The following is a 20,769-nucleotide window of genomic DNA, read 5'->3' on the forward strand; positions in this document are numbered from 1 at the left end:
CGAGACGAGGGGTTGCTGCAGAGAAGCCACCGGCAGCAGGAGCTCCCACAGCTGGGAAGACTCGTCTGACCCAGGCTGGTGGAAGCCCAGGGAATCCGAATGACCTCGGCGCCGGGTAGAACCTCAGGAAATAGGGCCCTCCCTGGTGGCGCAACAGGTTGAAGCGCAGCAGCGTGAGGCTAGCTGAAGCGGCTCCAGTGTGAATTTGATCCCTGGCCAAGGAGGTGGCCCATGTGGCATAGCAGACCTCTATCATCTTGCCTGTTTTTCCCTCATCAGTGTACTTCATCATCCGCCTGTTCTGCTCCCCACTCTGTCTCTGGTGAATCCTCTCACCTCCCATTCCTCTGACCTGCACCCCAGCTCTTGTATGCATAAATAAATAAAATAAATCTCTAATAGAAAAAAAAAAAAAAAAAACCTCAGGAAATACACAGGCTAATACACCCCGCTGAGAATAGTGAGAACCAGCCTGATGATGTGACTGCCAAGGATGGCGTAGGACAGGTCATACCCTGTGGCTATCTTGGCCTCTAACGAAGGTGAAGCCTGGGACACTGTTTGCATCCTGGGCCCAGCATAGGGCTGAATGCATGGACATCAGCAGGGCGTCTGTGGTCCACAAGCGGGAGCGTCAGCAGTGCAAGAAAGAGCTCGGTGCTGCAGCTGTTGTGGAACACACTGCCCCTTTCTCCAGATTTCCCCGCTCAGCTGTGCAGAGATCTGCTCCCAGCGGGGTGCTGGAGCCCTGTTCGGCTCTGAAATGGGATATGAGTCGAAGGGAACAGTCAGAACAGATGGTGACCCTGAAGTCATATTTTGAAACAGGCTGACTCTTGTCTAATCTAGATGGAATACCGCTAGATGGTCTCCAAACGTTTGCAGAGAGGAAGGGCCTATGCAGTGATGCCGGCAGAGGGACAGAGAAAGGGAGGTGCACCTTCAGAGTACCCAGGAGATAGCACTAACTGGAGATTAGAAGTGGAAGGTGACCCCAGGGGGCACCCAAGCAGGAAGTGTCGCACCCACGAGGTGCAGAAGAAAGGACATGGAGTTTTGCACACGCCAGTTCTTCTTGTACCATGGACAGTCTGTGACCATGGACCCCTTCCTCTGCTTCTCTGAGCCTGGGTTTTCTTATCTGGACATGGAGATGTCAGGGTGGTGGTGCAGGGTAACGTCAGTCCTGAGCACGCCTTGTCCATTTACCCGCCCATCGATCCACTCATCCATCCACTCATTCACAAGTCTTATCAAGCCCACCAGTATACGCCCAGCACTGCTAGTGTTGCAGGTTCAAAGTGAGCAGGACAGGTGTGTGCTGGGCATCAGGCCATGTTTGGCCCAGTGCAAGGGTCCATGTCCCCAGCTGGACAGTGGAATCACCTGGGGACTTGGAAATACAGATACGTGGTGCCCACCCCATTAGATCTGGGCGGGTGAAGCCCAGAGGTGCTGCAGTACAGCAAGGGGAGGTTATGGTCTGGGAGCTCTCTCACTGACTGCACCCTGAACACCCCACCAGCTCTGCCTGCCTAACGCCTCACATAGCCCCAGCAGGCGGGACCGCTGTCCAGATGGACACCAATGCACTGAGCAGTTTTCCCCACTCCCAAAACCAACCTGGGGTCTGAGGTCCATCTGATGTTGCCAAAGCTTATCTCTCAACACTGCCAGGCATGAGACCCTTAGCAGATGTGAGCTCCTGTCTCCTGTCTTTCTCCCCCCATCCTTGAGGAGAAGTCACAACACATCTGTAGTCAAGTAGCTTGTAGTCTAGTCAAGTAGCTTGGGGAGCTTTGGGGGTTATGACCCCTCCCACCTGCACATCAGAAGACCAGCTCTTCTGAATTTTAGCTGCATGGCTTCATCATATCTCTCGTTCTATCTGAGTCTCCTCTATTCTTGGAATGCTAGAATAGATGATCCCCAAAGGCTAGCTTTTTCTGCAACCTGAAGGTTTCCCATGGGCTGTGATGGAAGTGACATGTCTGCAGGACCTGGAGACCCCACAGAAGTGGACAGTGGGAGCTCCAGAGAGGTACATGGATGGTGAGCTGTGCTCCCTCCCACAACGAGCCACTATGTTGCATGAACACGCTGGCAGGAAGCTGCTTCCACAGGGCGATTCTTAGAAACCTTGAACTTGAGTGGGACTGGCCAGCCTCCCACATGCATATGCATAAGAGGCATTTTTCACATTCCACCCAAGCTTCCCATGGGAATCCAGCCCCACACACTCCTTCCTGAAAAGGTAAAAGCAGCCTGGGGGAGCGCAGCTTTTAACTCAGATGCACTGACACCTGCTGTGTGGTAGGTCCTGTTGCAGGTGCTGGGGACCCAGCAGGGACAGAGACAAGTGCCTTCCCTTGTGGAGCTGAAACTCCAGCACAGGAGCGACCCTCCTCGTCAGTGTCATAACCATCAGCAGCCCCGTCCACACACCAGCTCAGTAGGTATCTGCAGCCAGAGAATATGTGTATTTGAGAATGGGTTCTGGCACCCATGACAATAATTCTGAGCATCCCACACATCCCACATCCGGGGACCCCACGTGTCTGTCTAGCATCATCTCCACCAAAACGCTTTATTATCAGATTGAGGGGACCCTGTACTAAGAGCCCAGGTCTCTCTAAAGAGTCTCGCCACCACCTCCCTCCCGCACCTTAAAAGCTCCTCTTTATTAGCAAAGCATTAAGTGTTGTCCTCCGCTCCCTGATAAGCGTGTGTTGTTTCTTTCAATGCTATAGAAATGTTCTATGTTCTCCCCCACTTATAGCTTTACTCCCTAAACCCCACTCCCAATTTTCCAACTCCTCAGTTACATGGATACTCAGTAAATCAAATGACATGGTGCAGATGCCGCTGGCAGTACCCCAGGACCATGAGCACCCCCACTTTGAGAAGCAGGTCTCTAAAGCAATGGCTTGCACAGGAGGGGCTTGATGCTGGGCCGGAGGCTGAGCTCTGGCCCTGGGCTCTCACTCTGGCCCTGCCTTCCTATTATTTTTTTCTTAACTACACTCCTGTGCAACACAAAGCTGGACACTCTGCATCCTGAGGCCAAAGCAACTCACTCTCCCGGAAAATGAGGCAGGAACAGGAGGTAGCCGGTGGGCCCGGGGCAGAGGGCTCTGCTCTGGACCCGGGGGGGCCAGGAAGTCAAATGCTTGCCTGGTGCCAGACTTGGGAAAGCAGCTACAGGGAGGAGATTCTGCCTGCACCTCAGAAACACACCCCGGCCTCCTCTGCCCCTGGGCTCTCCTCCTTCACCATGCTCAGGCCTCACACAAGTTGCTTCTTCCATTCTCTCCTTTCCTGTTCCCTCCATCTGGAACACTCCACTCCTCTTCCACGCCACCAGCCCTACCACCTTCCCCTGGCTGAACCCACTCATGCCTCAGATCTCATCTTAAATGTTACTTCTGGGGGATGTTACCAATACCCTAGAACAGATCAGAATGGCCAGGTGTGTGTCAGCACTCCTAGACTTCTTCGGAACATCTTTTACCATGTACAAATATGTAAACGTTCTTGTCCAGCCCTTTACTTGGTGTCTACGTCCCCTGATTAGACAGTAAGGTTTCCGAGGTGGGAACCACGCCTACTTGGCCATTGTATGCCTACCATGTATCCAGGTTGCCTTGTACACAGTAGGCAGTTCAGAAAAATTTAAGTAAAAGCAAGTGAACAAATGAATTAGTGAATGAGGAAACCTACCAGGTTAAGACAATCATTTCCATCAAAGCCAAAATCTTTGGGATAAATTCCATCCCTTACACCCACCCTTCTTTCACTGCATTTCACTTTTCCAACATCAGAGTATGACTTTACCTTCTTCTGCTGTAAGGAGATTCTAAATTCCAGAGATGAGTGGCATTATCCCAGATCTCCTTGTGCTGGGTGAGATGCAAGTGAATCCTGACCCTGATGGAATGATCCAGACAGGGACCCCAGGAGGGCTTGGGGACCACGACAGTAAGCATGAGGGTGGAACCTTGTTCCCATGGCCATTACTGAGGTTCAGGCCCTGTGCTAAGAGCTTGTAGGGACACGATCTCATGTGCTCACAGTGACTAAGACAGGCACTATTATTATCTCCAGTGTGCTGATGAGGAAACGTGAAACTAGAAAGGGCTCAGTAAATAGCCCAAGGTGACCAACCAGCACATGAAAGCCTAGAACAAATGAAGCCTGTGTCACCCACAGGCCTAGCACACCCGAGGGCCCATGGTCTCACACGGCCACATGCACAACCATCACCTAGGACCCCGGTGCAGACTCTGATCCAGCAGGTGTAGAGCAAGACCAGAGCCCCTGCATTTCTAACTTCTCTCGGGTGATGCGGAGTCTGCGACACAGGACCCCAATTTGGGTGGTAAGTTTATAAAAAAGAAAAGGCAACGTGCATTGCAGCAGGGAAAGGAGAGTATTCCAGACTGTAGAAAGGCATGAGCCAGGATGGAAGTAGGAAACAAACTCAGTCCACTCTGAGACCAGCCCGGCTGGAGCCAGGGCCTGGGAGGGATGTTTGAGCTTCAGCCCAAGGAGCGTGGGATGTAGGGGGCTCAAGTGGAAAGCACTTGAGTGTGACATGATGGGGCCTGTGGTTTAGACAAGCCACTCTGCCTGCCGTGAGAAGATTGACAGAGGAGGCGTCAGAGGATAGCAAAGAAGCAGCTGCAACACCCACGAGAGAGCCAGGACCCGGGCCAAGGGAAGGACGCAAGATCAATGCAGCACGCATGGCGGGCAGCATCAATTTCTCAGCGAGAAAGCCACACAGCATTTGTGCGGGCACTAAAAATTCTCAGTTATCCCATGGACTGGAACAGCAGTGGCGGGGGGGGTGGAAGGAGAGAGAAGAGGTATGAAGGGAAGGTGGGGGGCCCTCCTGGTGGTGCAAGGGGTTAAAGCACAGCACTATGAAGCTATCACAGCCACTGCAGCACGAGTTTGATCCCCAGCCAGGGAGATGACCCACATGGCACGGCAGACCTCTCCTGACCCACCTGCTGCTCCCCTCAGCGGTATATTTCAGTGGATCTGCCTGTTCTGCTCCCCATTCTGTCTCTGGTGAATCCTCTCACCCCCTGCACCTCTGGCCTGTACCCCAATTCTTGTGTGCATAAATAAATCTTTTTTTAAAATAAAAATAAACAGGCAGCAGGTATAAACTGAGATGCATTCAATGCCAATGGAGTCTCCCACTGCCCTCCTCTCAGGAATGGGGCCTACCCACCACTTCTGTGCTGAGCCAGCCTCTTCTCTAATGGAAGCCCTCAGTCCAAGAGTGGAAGTGAGCTTGGCTGTCCCACGGCCAGACTCAGGGCGGAGGGCTCCTTGCCGCGGCAGAGAAAATGAAGACATTCAGCTGTCATTTAAGATCAGCCCACACTTGCAAGTATTTAAACAAGCAAAGCCATTTCATATCCTAAACTGGAAACTCATATTCTAAAACGGTGGGGGCAGGGGAGACCCTGAAATGGAGCCATTTACTCTAGACAGTTAAACCTGAAATAAAATTAGAAAATGTGTCACATGGAAAAACTGCAGAGAGAAATGGTCTCTCCCCCGCCCCTTTTTCTGTCTGTGGGACAGTGAGTAACTTGGCATTTTAACTCGACAGAGGAGAGAGCAGTAGAAGTCTCCATTTGCACCAAATATACAGAGTTTTGGGGATAGCTTTGTGCCCTGATTCAAGAAGGGGGTGTCTCTGAAGTACACATTCAGCCACAAGATGAACAGGCCTTCTCCCAGCTGTCTCAGAGCTTGTCTGGAACTGAACTCAGATATCCTAGAAAGTGTGCAGACAACGCTTTTGGGTTCACCTGATCCAACCCTTTCAGTTCCCAGAAGGGGAAACTGGAGCCCGAAAGGTGACAGAGATTTGTCCAATGCAGAGAAATCAAAGCTGAGACTCCAGCAAAGTTCCCACCAGGTCCATCCATCCTGCTGTCTTATTTGTTTCTGGCAGGCTGGGGTCCCCATGGCTGGTGTACCAGAGTAAAGCAGGTCTCCTCTGGTTTCTTCAATGAGTACGCACAGCTTGAGGGCCCGGCTGTCTCCAGAGCAGGTGCAGAGCTAGGGGCTGGCCCAGGGGAAAGGTGCCAGTCCCAGTCGGTGGCTCTCACCTTATTCCAGCCACTCTGGGCTATGTGGTTTGAGATCAGGCTGCGAGGAAGGAAATTCTGGATGATGAGGCCAGAATCACACATGGGTGGTTGTCAGAGTCTCCAGTGCCACACTGAGGAGTATGATCATCACTTGCGAAATGATTGCAGATTTATGACTGACATCAACACAAATTTACTGTCTTCATGTTCTGCATGTAGGAATAGTTCCCAGAATAGTTCTTACTTGGGAAGAAAACTAAAGCTGGTGCTCTTTTCTGGAGGCTTTAAAAGCAAATTTGTTTCCATCCTCTCTCCAGCTTCCAACTTCAGGAGGCCGCCCACATTCCTTGGCTTGTGGCTCCTTCCTCCATCATCAGCATGAACAAAGACGTCTGGTCAAGTCCTTCTCATGTGATATCACTCTGACCCCTTCTACATCCCTCTTCCCCTTTCAAGAACCCTGTGACCACAATGGGCCCATCTAAGTAATCCCAGAAACCCCTTCCCACGTATCCTGACCTATGGCTCCAGAAATGAGGATGAGTACATCTTTGGAGGGCCAGGTCTCTGCTGACCCAGGAGGTTGACACAGGAAGATGACCATCGGTGTACAGCAAGTATGATATAATCAGAGCATTTTTACAGTGCTGCTCACACATGAATGTGCCCGTAAGTCACCAAGGATCGTGTTACAATTCAGGTTCTGACTGACTGGGGCTGTGGTTGGGACTGGAGAGTCTGCTTTTCTTATAAGGATCACGCACTAACATTCAGAGTAATTGGAGCAGCAATTCTGCCTTTCTAGTACCTTCTAAGGGGATGCTACGACTGCTGGTAGGTCCCCATCGCATATGAAGAAGCCAGAAGAGGACTGTGGGGGAGTACCAGCGAGGCTGCAGGGTAGAGTAAAAGGAGGCAGGGTTAGCCTGTGTGCTGCAAATCAAGGCAGAACCAGCCAGCTACTAAGATGGAGTGGCTGGAATGAGAGAAACAGCTGTCTGGCCCCACTGGAGATGGAGTTTTTAGAGCAATGCTGCAGAAATTAAGGTCGTTCATCATCATCAGTGTTGGGACTCCACACCTGTGTTCCACAAGATCGTGGTTGCTATTTGCCAGCACCAGAAAGTAGGTCTTCATTTTCCATTCATGGAAAATGTGTTCCATCCATCATGTATCTGTCATATCCTGTCCCTGCCATCACCCCCGCCCCACCCCGGCCTCCTTCATCCATCCTATGGATGGTAGTGGGTGGTCTTCGGCACAGCGTGGAGGCCACATAGACTGAGCTGTGGTTGAATGTTCATAATGCTGGGTTTTCACTAAGGTCCCCACAGTCTCAGGCTTTGAATGATTCATTCATTAATCTGTTCAAATGTTCATTGTATCCGTCTGGTGCCATGTCAGACACTGAGGAAACATGGATAAATAAAATAGAGTCCCTGCCCTCGAGGAACTCACAGGATTGTGGGAGCAGGGGAGGAGAAAAGTACTGACCGCTGGACACACACAAAATGGTGGGACAGCAGAGGGACGAATAGAGGGCAGGAGAAGGGCCGGAGAGAAGGAAGAAATCCCTGACTCCACTCAGCTAAGGTCAGTTTGGGCAGTAAAGCTGGTGTGGTCCCTTTCGTTACTGTCATTTCATTTCCTTTTGGATGAAAGTAGCAGTTGACAGCGGCAGGGGACCTAGGTAGTCTCCTATTACGAGGAGTGTAACTTACCATTGCCTTTCCAAAGAAGGCAATAAAAGCCATAAAAATGGGCATTTAACAGACTCCACAATTGGTTTTAGAAACTTGGGCTAGGAAATCATCATAGAAAAGATTACATAATGTAGAAAAGATTACATACAGAGCAGCAAGGGGGCCAGAATAGGGCCATCCCCTTGTGAAGACTGGAAACCGCCTCAAGGCCTAGGGATATGCATACAATGAAATACTATTTCAATTACAAAGAGCACTAGGAAAGCATATTTAAGGTTCTGAGGAAGTGTTAAGAGGATTGTTAAGGGGGGGAAAAGCAAAACAACAAAATACAATGTACAGAATAAATGATCTATTCATTTTATAACTATACAGTTGACCCTTGAATAACATGGTGGTGAGGGCACTGACTGGCACCCTCCTATAGGGGGCTGGTTTCAGAACACTCCCACACCAACTCCCCAGGAAGCTGCAAATGGTCGTTGTGTGGACGCTCCTTGCTGTAAGGAGGGCCAGCTGTGTTTCTTGAAAAAAAAAAAAAACCCACCTGTAAGTGGACCTCCACATTTCAAACCATGTTGCTCAATTGTCAACTATCTGTATAGACTTACACATGGAAAACAAAGCTGAAAGTCCACAAAATGTTAGTAGGGCTTATCACTGGTAAAACAGGTGCTCTTTCTAAACTCTTCTCTCTCCCCCACCTGCTGGCTGATATTCTTATTATCAAATCTGATAAGGAGGTCTGAGCCTTACGTTACTGTGTATCCCCCAACTCAATTCAACTTAATGCAGCCCAGCCATTCCTAACCCAACCTATTAATCCAATTCATTTCACACTTTTTTCATGCCATGGGTAATTTAAAGAACTGGACGAGGCAGAAAACAGATCTGAGGACTCTAGTATCACTCTCCTGTCTACCAAGACCCCTTTCAGGTTTGGGGAGCCTGGCTAATCTCTAAAAAAAAAATCATTATGTCCAAAGCAACATAATGACGGAAAAATAGTACTAGTATTTTGGAGAATGTTGGGTACCACTGTGGAAAAGAGCTGACTTCCGATTGCACCCTAATCTTTGGCCCATTTTAAATGAGTCGAGCTATAGACATGAAAAGAAACCTGGAAAATAAGTTCATCCATTTAGCCAACAGAGAACAGATAAATGTATGATGTTTAACCAAAAGAAAAGTCTATGAAGAATAAGATGAGTGGGCATAAACAAGAAAATAAATTGTTTAGCAGTTAAATGTACTGGGAAAAAAAAAAAAAGGAATAAAGCAATGCTGGCCTTCCCTGGTGGTACAGTGTGTTAAAACATAGCACTATCGGGCCCTCCCTGTTGGTGCAGCGGGTTAAAGCACCGCACTAAGAAGCTAAAAGCTACTTCTGCATGAGTTCGATTCCCGCCTGCCCCGGAGGTGACCACATGGCGTGGCAGACCTCTCCTGACCTGCCCGCTGCTCCCCTCAGCAGTGTACTTCGTTGATCTGCCTGTTCTGCTCCCCACTCTGTCCCTGGTGAATCCTCTCACCCTCCACATCTCTGGCCTGTACCCCAGTTCTGTATGAATAAATAATAAAATAAATCTTTAAAAACAAAAACAAAAAAACATAGCACTATCAAGCTGTTGGCAGCCACTGCAGCACAAGTTTGAGCCCCAACCACGAAGCTGACTCATGGCACAGCAGACCTCTCCTGTCTTATCCATTGCTCCCCTCAACAGTGTGTTTCAGTCTGTTCTGCTCCCCACTCTGTCACTCTCTCACCCCCTACACCTCTGGCCTGTACCTCTGTCCCAATTCTTGCATGCATGCATAAATAAATCTTTTCAAAAAATAGTAATGTTTGTGTCAATTCCAGATGAACTAGTTATTAAAATTATGAATGAAAAGACAATTGGCAGAGTTGTAACAAAATCAGGATGACTTTCACCGCAGAGGACATGGTAAGTCAGCTCATTCTAGTAGACCACAACTGTATCTACCCATTCATTCCTTCTTTGATGCAAGGAGTTTGCCCAGTGCTAACTTCTGTCAGACCGCACTAAATCCTGGGATTCAGAATTGGAAGAGAGGCAATGCCTGCCTCCCAGAACTTCCCACTTAGTAGGAGAAAGGCTGATGAGTAATCAATGGTCATGGTCCAGTCTGAGTGGGTGATTTGGGCTTAACCCAGAGGAGAGACACTCAACATGTCTGGCAGAGTTGGAGGCCTTCCCAGAGAGGAGTCTTAAGGGAGGAACGGGAGTTGCCAGGTGGAGAAAGGAAAAGCATTCCCTGAAAGGGGTCAGCCTCTGCAAAAAACCATGGTGGGGCAGCTGCATCTCTTTCAGAAACTGGTCAGTGGTTTGGTGTGAGCCCAAGTCAAAAGGGGTTCCATGTGAATGGAGGCTGCGAGGCAGACATTGGCCAGACCACAAAGTACTCTCTGGGGCAAGTTTCCATCCTAGGTACAATGGGAGCCCAGCAAAGCAGTTGACTAGGGGGTGGCATGACCGAATCTGAATCTTAGAAGGAGCCAACTAAATATATAAGAACTATCTAAGTAGCTCTATTGTTTTGATGAGTGAGTCTATTTAGAGGAATATAGTGAAAGGAAATAATCCAAAAAGATAACAAAGGCCATTTATTTCAAGTGTTTCCAAGGACACTGTTTATCCCAATGACAAAACAACCAAAGCCCACTGGAAAGATGAGGCATGACGCACAGGTTCAAGGTGCTTTCATGGGAAAGAGGGAGAAATATACATATAGGTTAATATTCAGAATTCTCCAAAGAAGATGTAAAAGTGAGCACATGAAAATATGATCAATGTTATTTAGTCATCAGGGAATACAATCAAAACCAGAGAGAGAAACCACTTCACACCCACTAAAATGCTATAAATAAAAAAAAGAAAATAACCAGTGTTGACAGAGATGGAAAAATTAGAGCTGGTAGGAATGTAAAATGGTGCAGCCAGTGTGGAAAGTAGTTTGGAAGTTCTTCAAAACCTTAACCGTGGAATTACTCTATGAACCAGCAATTCCATTTCCAGACATACACCCAAAATAATTAAAAACAAGTACTCAAACAAATCCCTGTACCCAAATGTTCATAAGAGCACTACTCAAACTAGCCAAAAGGTGGAAACAACCCAAATATCCCTACCGACAGAAAAATGGATAAACTGGTATAGTCACAGAATGGAATATTAGTCAGCCGTGAAAAGCAACGAAGAACTGACACATTCCACATGGATGAAGTGAAAAAACATTACACAAAGTGAATAAAGCCTGACATAAAAAGTCACAAGTGTACGATTCCATCTATACAAAATACCCAGAATAGGTAAACACATAGCAACAGAAAGCAATGCAAAGGTTATCAGAGATTGGTGGAATGGGGATGTGTTAAATGGGGAGTAGCTGCTTAAAGGAAATATGGTTCTCTTTGAAGCAATAAAAATTTTTGGAACTACATAGAGATGATGGTTGTACAACATTTGAATGTACTAAATGCTACTAAATTACAAAAATGGTTAGTTTTAGGTCACATGAATTTCATGTAAATAAAACAAGTAAGTCAGGATATCTGAATGTCCAAAAGTGTATGAAAAGGTGGTCAACTTAATAATCAGGAAGACATAAATTAAGACTTCAGTAGACATATAAAGAAAGACTCCAGCACACATCCATTAGAAGTTGAGCCTGGTGCTGTTCAGATGTGAAGGAAGGGGCATTCTTAAACCAGGCTGGTGCCCATGTACCTCAGCAACCACAATGGAAACTGTGCTGCATTGTCTGCTCAGCTGCCGAATTTGTATCCCATTACCAGGGCTGCAGTCCCAGATCTAGAACCTACAGAAATGTGTGCACATGTGCACCAAGAAACATGTACAAATAAATCCAGAGCCACAATACTATGCCAGCAAAAAATGGAAACCACCCAAATGGTGTTTGAGAAAAATGGAAAAATGGTATATATGGCTAAATAATAGATTAATGTAGTGGAATATTATACAGCTATACAAATGACTGAACCACAGTCACATGCAACAACATAAGTGAATCTCAAAAACTTAATTATCTAGTAAAAGAAGCCACACACCAAAGAATATATCCTCTATCATATAAAAACTTAATTATCTAGTAAAAGAAGCCACACACCAAAGAATATATCCTCTATCATATAAAAACTTAATTATCTAGTAAAAAGAAGCCACACACCAAAGAATATATCCTCTATCATATAAAGTTCAAAGTTAGGTGAGATGGAACTTGACTTAAAAGTCTTTGGTGGCCCTCCCTGGTGGTGCAGCGGGTTAAAGCACAGCACCGAGAAGCTAAAGCCACTTCCGCATGAGTTCGATCCCCGCCTGCCCCAGAGGTGACCACATGACGCGACAGACCTCTCCTGACCCGCCCGCTGCTCCCCTCAGCAGTGTACTTTGTCAATCTGCCTGTTCTGCTCCCCACTCTGTCTCTGGTGAAGCCTCTCGCCACCCCTGAGCCTCTGGCCTGTACCCCAGTTCTGTATGCACAAATAAATAAATCTTTAAAAAAAAAGTCTTTGGCAATTAAGCAATTTTCTAAAAATAAAGAAGCTATCACTTTAAGGATCAAGATGATGATTACCTCCAACGGTAAATAAGGGGTACAAGGTAGCTTCTGGGGGGTAATGCTTTTTCTTGATTTGCCCCATGGATATTGGCTCTGAGATTATACTAATTATGTGTGCTTTTCTGAATGGATGTTACATTTCACAGCAAAGACATTCAAAGAAGAGTAAATTATCTGCATTTATCAGTGCTTTATTCTCAGGAATTCATTCCTGTGGCACCCACCCCTACTTCTACAACAACCTCCTTATCATCTAACAGCTTCCTTACCATCTAACATAGAGGGTGTTCCAATGACCCTAACTTTACCAGCTCAGTCCTAACCCAGTAGGGGCACAAGAATCCATGTTGGGAACAGAGCGCTATGACATGTCAGGAGGTAGGATACACTCAGGACTGAGCTTCCTTGGGACTTTGGATTTCACAACAGCTCTAACCTGATATCAAGGAATCCAGCCTACAAACACAGGAAGAGAAAGAAATACCAAAATTTCTTTCCCCAGAACGCTTTTTCTTTTTTTTGGGGGGGGGGGGCTAGAGGTTGAGAGGTGCAGCAAAATCCACAAAAAAAAAAAAACACAGAGCCCAATGCTGTCCTCTGCCACCGAGTTGGCAGTACCCTATATCACATGCAAAATTGCAATGTTCCATGAGCTATGATGCCAAGAAGCCAAAACTAAGTTCCAGTTGCCATTTGATGTGCAAGAAATGCCAGTCCAGACTCTGGCAGAGAAAGCTGTCATGGAATTTGGATCTTGCTTCCAAGGACAATGACTTGGGCTTCCCAGACTTCCTTAAGCCACAAAGAGTTAACCAAAACACCCACCCAACCCTGCTTCCTGAGAGGGACAGAGGTGGTAACCCCTTCTTCCCTTCCCGTACTTATTCTGTGGGGACTCCATTAATCTCCTAAGTTCAAAAGCCATCAGAGACTACTGTTTGGAGAATGTCATTCTCTGCAGAATTGCACAGGGAAAGGACTGAGTCTAGACCTCTGGATTCCAGACCTGCCTTTCAGTCTGGCTGCTTGTCTCTGCCTGTCACCTCAATGCTCATTTCCATGAGAACGCCTTCATCACTTACTGTGCGCCTACTACGTGCCAGGGTGTGAAAACCACGTTATTTCTAACTCTGTCCATTCATCTTCACAACGTGGGCTAGGAAAAAAGGTGAATGAGTCTCCTTTTTTCAATTAATAAAACTTAGGCTCAGAGGAGTGCCCGAGACCACACAACCAGACACAATCCAAACCCAGGCAGACTGACGACATATTAACCAAAATCTTTTCTGACTCTTCAGCCAACTGCCCCGCTCTTTTCATCACTCAGGGTGCTCCTGATCACCCGGGCTGCGACTCCCTACATAACTGTGCGCTAAGGTAGGCATAGGGCAACTCGGCCGGCCCCGTTATTTCTGGAGAGGCAAAGACGCCAGGGGTCTCTGCGGGTGGTCACGCTTCTGCACCTGTGTACAGGGAAGGCACAAGCCTCGTCCCTGCAGACAGCCAGCCAGGACGCACAGCCTGAGCACGGGCGCCGGGTGAGCAGCTAACTACTCGCGAGGAGTCGCTGGCTGCTGTCACTGCACTGAAAAAGTTTTTCTCTGTCCAAGACTGAGGAGCCGCGCCCAGCTCAGGCGCCCAGAGGAGCTTCCCCCGACCCCACAGCCCAGCGACTCCCTTTCGCCCCCAAACCCAGCGCCGCTGGGGGAAGCCTCGAGCTAGCCCGCCGCGCACGCCGCGCGGCGCCGACTCCCTTTTAAGTCCAGGAATGAGGAGCGCACCGCAGCCGCGCCCACCGCCGCGCCGACGTCCCCGGGGCGCGCAGGCAGCCGGTGCCCCCTCAGGCCGGGTCGCTTACCAGTGGCGCGGGTCCGGGTGCCAGTGGGGAGCAGCGCGGGGACCAACAGCGTCAACAGCAGGCGCCAACACTGCCCGTTCCTCCTGGAAAAAGTGGCGGAGGGAGAGAAGGTGAGGCGGACGACTGGGCTGAGGAGCCGCGCGCGGGGATGCGGGTCCTACCTTGGCGCCATCTCGCGGGTCTGCGGAGCCCCCGAGGCGCGGCGCGGCCGGCCGGACGGAGAGTGGAGGAGCCCTGCGCGCCGGCCGCCTCTCGCCCTTCCTGCTGGAACAAAGGCGGCGCCGGGCAGCGCGGACGCGGGCACGATCCCCGCGCCGGACCCGAGCCCTGAGTCACCCTGAGCTCTGCAACTCGACTCCGCCTCGCCCTGCGCTCCCCCGCGCGCCGCGCCGCGCCCCTCTTCAGGCAGCGGCGGCGCACTCGCCTCGGGCATCCTCGCCGCGCAGACGACCTCCCCACGCCCCTTTCCACCCTCGAAAGACGCTGGCTACTGGCAGCGACTTCCACCCTGGGTGGCCTTAAGTAACCTTGCAGAAAAGCCCCCCGTCAGAGCTCCTGCGAATCAGCGGGACACAGCTCCCTCCCTCCTGCTAGTCTGGCTGGCCTGTCGGGGGCCGCCGTCCTGCAAAACTCTCCTTTCAGGAGCCAAAGGAATTCTCCACGAGGGCCCAGGGAGGCTCGAATCCCTGTGATTTTCCTAAATGGCTGAAAAAACTGAGGCTCAGAGAGATGGGGCGCATTCCCTGTGTACCCAGGGGAATGGAGCTCACCCACTGAGAGCCCGACTCTGCACTTACCTCACCGCCCAGGAGGAGACCGGTTTTGAGGGTGTAAGTGATGCTCTAACTCAATGCAATAAAGGTAACCCTAATACAGTCTTATAAAGACTCTAATTTTCCAAGTTTTCCTCTCTATCTTTTGACTACAGCCTCCAACCACAACTAGAATGTGAGGGCAGGAGTTTATATTTTTTTTGTTTATATTTGTATATTTATAGAATGTGATCTCCAACTACAACTAGAATGTGAAGGCAGGAGTTTATATTTGTTTTGTTCTCTGCCTAAAATAGGATCTGGCGGTAGGTGATGCCATGAACACTGCCTGATTGAAGGAACAGTCTGAGGGGGACACTCCAGGCGCTCACTGGGTGATGGGCTGGAAATGACCCAGACTCAGCCTTCAAGCCTCCAAGCCTCCAATGGTGCGTGGTGGGTGGGAGGGCTACCAGCAGGCTGCCCCACCTGTATGGAGCCTCCACAAGGCCTGGCATTGGCTAAACCCTCAAGTGGTACCTGATTATGATTACCTCCAGGCACAGAGGTTCAAGAGGTTTGTGCCAGGGAAGATGACACTGAGGTTGGCTGAGACGTGGACAGTTCTGAGGCAGGAAAGCCCCAAGGGCCTCTCTTCCTGATGCACTAAGTCGCCACCATATGCTGTGGCTTTGTGGTCAGTTCCTGATTTTCATCTGTGGGCAAACCACAAGCCAAGTGAAAAGGCCATTTGAGTTGGCCTTGTCAGGTAAATGAAGTTAAATCAGGCTTTTTTATGCCCTCCCACCACCAGCATCGATGGCTGGCACCTCCTTGATGACAGCAAAGATGCCGGGATAAGGGGTGTAGATGTGGATCACTTGTGCCTATGATCGTGGGCCCAGAGAGCATGGGGCATGCACTTGTATGAATGCTCACACCTGTGCCCAGAGAAGATGCTAGAGGCAGCAGCAACAGTGAGGAGGACCACGAGACCAGAACACTGAGAAGGGAAAGACCACCAGCAAGAGATGAGAGAACGTGCAAAGATTTGTGAGGGCCTGGGGGCCTCCGCTGCCTCCTCAGCCTCCCAGTAGCACCTGGTATCCCTGCCTGGGGTAGCTGTGTACATGATTTCCTGCTCCAATTTTGCCTGTAAAAATCCACTGAGGAAAGACATGGAATTAACCCAAATGCCCAAAAGTAGATGACTGGATTAAAAAGATGTGGTACATATATACAATGGAATATTACTCAGCTATCAAAAAGATAAACTGATGCCTTTTGCAGCAACATGGATGGAGCTGGAAAGGATCATGTTTAGAAAATAAGCCAGAAAGAAAAGGAAAAATACAGATGATTTCCAGATAGCAGGAGTTTAAAGGACCAGAGGAGAAAATAATAATAATAATGAATAGCCATATACCAGAGACATTTTACGGGGGTGGAGTGGGGAATGGGATCAAAATAGTGCACTGGACTATGATGATATTACATGGGTGATTTGGTGATGGGAAGCCCACAGGGATTGCAACTAAGATGGCACAAAATGATGTAAAAATCAACAATTACATATTAAAAATAATCCGCTGAGGGCTCCAAACTGTCTTTAGCCATATGCCTGAATGGACAGTGACCTTCCCCAACCCGGGCATGCTCGCATTATAGCCCCACAGAGGAGAAGGTGAAGCAGGCATGCCGGACTTGAGTGATCTCATTTAATCCCAGCAGCCCTGGAAAGGGGATATACTGCAATGGTCCTTCCTTCATGAAGAGACTGGGGTTTAGAGCATGTCCAGCAACCGAGGTTTAAAGCATGCGTGACAGGTGCCAAACGCCACACTCTTCACCACTGACTCACCCAGGCCCACAAACAAGACATTAGACCCACTCCTTAACCCGACAGCAAAACTGCACTGGAGGCATGGGACTTGCGCCAGCTCTGACCTGGGGGGTCAGGAGCTGAGATTCCAGTTCAGTTCTGACCCTAGCTATGGAGTGAGTTTGGGCAAATCCTGCCCTTGTCTCATGTTTTTATTTCTTCGTCTAACATGGAACCCGAATTCGCTGTATCGACAATTGACTGGCACTGAAACGGGCTACTGCCTTCAGTTGTCTCTGTTCTCTGTTTGCTGTGGTCCCCACCACTCCCCATTGTTCTCCAACACCGAGCTAAGAGTCATTTGCCATTTAGCATCGCACATGCAGTCTGCCTTTCTTCTATGGAAAAGCAGAATAGATAAAAATGTGATATGTATAGAGAGAGCACATGCTCCCGTGTTTCAAGAAACATGGAAGAACCTATTTCTACATGTTTACTATATAAATAAAGGCTATCTACAAGGAGAAAAATGAAAACTTAGGTGCCATTGAGAAATAAAACTGCCCCCCCCACATTAGTTTTGTATGTTACCTGACAGATGGAAGCAGAACTGCCTTTTGACTGGTGGATTTGACTGTGATGCTATTGACCAGACCAGGATGTATAGGATACAGCCACATTTTCCTTTGCTTCTCTGGCAGGGAAGTCCTGTGTAGGGATGGTAACACTGAGAAAAAACCTACAGCTGCCCTCCAGGGAGCTGATGAGCACCCACATGTGTTTACAAACACAGGCTGAGAAGAGCTGATTTACTTCACACAAGAAAAGAGAATTTGAAAATTTGACCCTCTAAGAGGAAAAAAAAAAAAAAGCAGAGGGTTGGGGCAGACACCTTCTGGGGCCACTGTCAGTGCCGGGGCTCCCCACCCCACCGCCAGCTCCCGCATGCATGTGCACTATGGCCTGGCCTTCTGACTGCCGGCACCTGCTTCCAAGCCCTGTGTGCTTGCTCTGGCGCTGGCAGCCTGCTCTGTCCGCAGCACAGCACATCTGAAGCTCCGAGGAGTCAGCGCTGCCCAACGTCAGCTCTGAGCCAAGCCTGAGAGCCAAGCCTCTTCCTCCTTTCTCAGACTGTGGTGAGAGCCCCACAGTCTCCAGGGCCCCTCACAGCCTCTTGCTCCAAATGCACATTGAACACCTCTGGCTTCCAGCTCCAGGGCTTCCCTGCTGCTTCCTGGACAGGCAGTAGAAATAACACCCAGCAAGCAAGTGTTCAGCTAATGTGAACCAGAAATGCATCTACCTAGTCTGGCTGCGCCATGCTGGGACATTTATAAGGCTGCTCAAGAAGGTGGTCTCAACACCAGCAATCACACATGCGTAATGCTTCTTGGTTCCTCTCTGCCTCACTGTCCTTTTCTCCACTTCTGCTCCCCAGGATTTTTCTTCCTAACACCCAAGACTGCTGTCTGCATAACCCAAAATAAAGTAGATGGTGGAGTTTATCTCTCACATATATCTAACAAGGTAGCTAAAGCTGTTGTTATGGGTTCCTATGAGCTGGCCACTCATGGGCACCTGTGACCTATTTGCTGTCTACAAGTCACAGCCGAACATTCCTTGACTACCTATGGAATATAACTAGCATCACAAGGCAGGCCCGGGAATGCCGAGGCCACTGTTGACCTGTTTGTGTGACTATCTCCATGGCAGTCTTGGGATAACTCTGCCTGTGATAACATCACACTTTGCTGACGCAAACGTCTCTTGAGACATGGTCACGATGTCCCCTTTCCTGTCCCTTGTAAAACTTTGTCCCCCATTCCAAACCCATCCCCTGGACACTATTCCTCATACCATTGTTGCATGATCAGCTTTTACTACCCTGTATGCTTTCAATAAATGACTCAAAAACTTGTGCTCAAGTACCAGAGTCTTGTCTTGCTAACTTGTTCCAGGAATGCTGTGTCCCTCATCATGATCCTGCCACAACAGTTGTCATTTTTATTTCTAGCTCTACTAACCAGGTCTAGTTAGCAGAATATCAGTAGTGTTATAATCTGTGGCATGTCAGGATGATAAGTCATATGGACTATGCTATGCTAGAGAATATTATACAATGTATAATAGAGAACATGAGAGTTAGCATAGCCCTGGGACAGGAAAGTGAACATGTATGACTCCTTGAAAATTGCTTTCAGGCTTCTCCACTGATTGGGACCGGGCCGCGCTTGCCAAGGCCGTGTCGATATGCTCTAGTGAAGATGCCCGTCTGTCATCGCAGCTGCGACAGGCTGCATCTGACCAAGTTTATGGCAACACATTATTACTGACCTCAACCAGTGACTTTTGGAAGGGAATCAGTGAATTAGTGGAAATGGGACTACACTGTTTAAATCTGAATAGCTCTAATCTCTGAAATACTTCCTGGGAAATGGTATTGCTTTGGTTTACTCTAGGAGACGGGAAAGGGAGGCGGTTGCAAGAACTTCCACTTGACCTTTCCTACCAAAGTCTACAAGTCAAGTAGCTAGTAACAGGGTCCTGCCAGAGGCCAAGTATATACTCTCTATATACTCATATATATATGAGTATATATATATTAAAGGCCAAGAAGATCTAGAAGGCACCAGTAAATCATGTGACCAAGAAAGCTTCAATTACCAAGCCATCACCACTTTATACCAGCACCTTTTTTCTTTTAACAATTTTTTTTAAAGATTTATTTATATACACAGAATGTGGGGTACAGGTTCAGGGGAGGTGAAAGAATCCACCATAGACAGAATGGGGAGCAGAGTAGGCAGATTGACAAAGTACACTGCTGAGGGGAACAGCAGGTGAGACAGGAGAGGTCTGCCACACTGTGTGGATCACCTCCGGGGACGGGGATTGAACTCGCACTGGAGAGGCAGTGGCTAGCTTGCAGTGCTGTGCCCTAACCTGCTGCACCACCCCCAGCATTTTTTTTTCAATGTTCATTTCTGGCTTCCTGTGTGGCTTCCTATGACCTATAAAGAAAGAAAGCATAAACGTTGGCCACCTAGAGCTGAGTAAGGCCAGGGTGTGTGTGGGGGAACTGGGGAGAGGGAGGGGGTCTGTGAGTGCTAACTGCAAATGGATTGTTGTTGCATGATCCATTCAGCAATGGCCCACATGTTGATAGTGACGAGCACTCCTTCTAGTGGGTAGAACTATAAGCATTACTCTTGGTCAACCATTTGAGGGAGGGAGACACAATCTTAAGTAATAGGTTTATGTGGGTGTCTGAGCTGTGGGCAACTTTCTTGGATATCATTCAGGGGCTTGAAAGACTGGATGACTGGGGACAAAGGAGGCAGAGGGGAAGGTTATGTGATGGCCTGTGGGGCCAGCTACAAAAGGTACCTCACAGAGCAACCAGAGAACAGCCACATTCAACAGCCACATGGATGGTGACAAACCCTGTAGAGGATGCCAGCCTCTCTGGCTGCCCGGGTGGAGGGTGGAGCTGCAAACAGAGTGACATGTGGCAGGGCAAATGCTGAGCAAGGACCCAGCTGCATTCCCCCCACGCCCCCTTAAAGCAGATCTAGCCAACGACATCTCCCAGTGCCCAACGCATCAGCCACAGAGACCCTGTGAAGGGTCTCTGAAGCCACTGAAGCCACAATGTGGCATCATTCCTCAAAGCCAGCCACCTGATGCCACATAGCTTTCTTCAGACCCTTCACTGATGAACCTTCCTCACTAGCATGGAAACCTAGCTAGATGTGGGTTTGCCTCTCCTGTCCCAATACCTTTGTCAGCACCAAGAGGATTTTTTTTTTAAGTTTATTTTTACATCATTTTGCACATTTTTTTTTCATCTCCATTGTAATCCCCACGGGTTTCCCATCACCAAATCACCCCTGTGCCACCACCATAGTCCCGTGCA

The 20,769-nt window shown here is 48.8% G+C and overlaps 1 protein-coding gene across 1 annotated transcript in view; it reads right to left on the bottom strand.

The window, feature by feature from the left end:
• COL15A1 (collagen, type XV, alpha 1) overlaps positions 1-14,712 on the bottom strand; it is a 91,955-nt gene extending 77,243 nt beyond the window's left edge. Inside the window, exons 1-2 of the mRNA XM_012721594.1 lie at positions 14,441-14,712; positions 14,280-14,362 (exon numbers count right to left, since the gene is read on the bottom strand). Coding sequence (XP_012577048.1) covers positions 14,280-14,362; positions 14,441-14,712 — 355 coding nt within the window. The remainder of the gene's footprint in view (positions 1-14,279; positions 14,363-14,440) is intronic.
• Between the last annotated feature and the right edge of the window lie 6,057 nt (positions 14,713-20,769).

This window comes from Condylura cristata, unplaced genomic scaffold (genome assembly GCF_000260355.1).
Source record: "Condylura cristata isolate star-nosed mole 26May11 unplaced genomic scaffold, ConCri1.0 scaffold00006, whole genome shotgun sequence".
Lineage (NCBI taxonomy): Eukaryota > Metazoa > Chordata > Mammalia > Eulipotyphla > Talpidae > Condylura > Condylura cristata.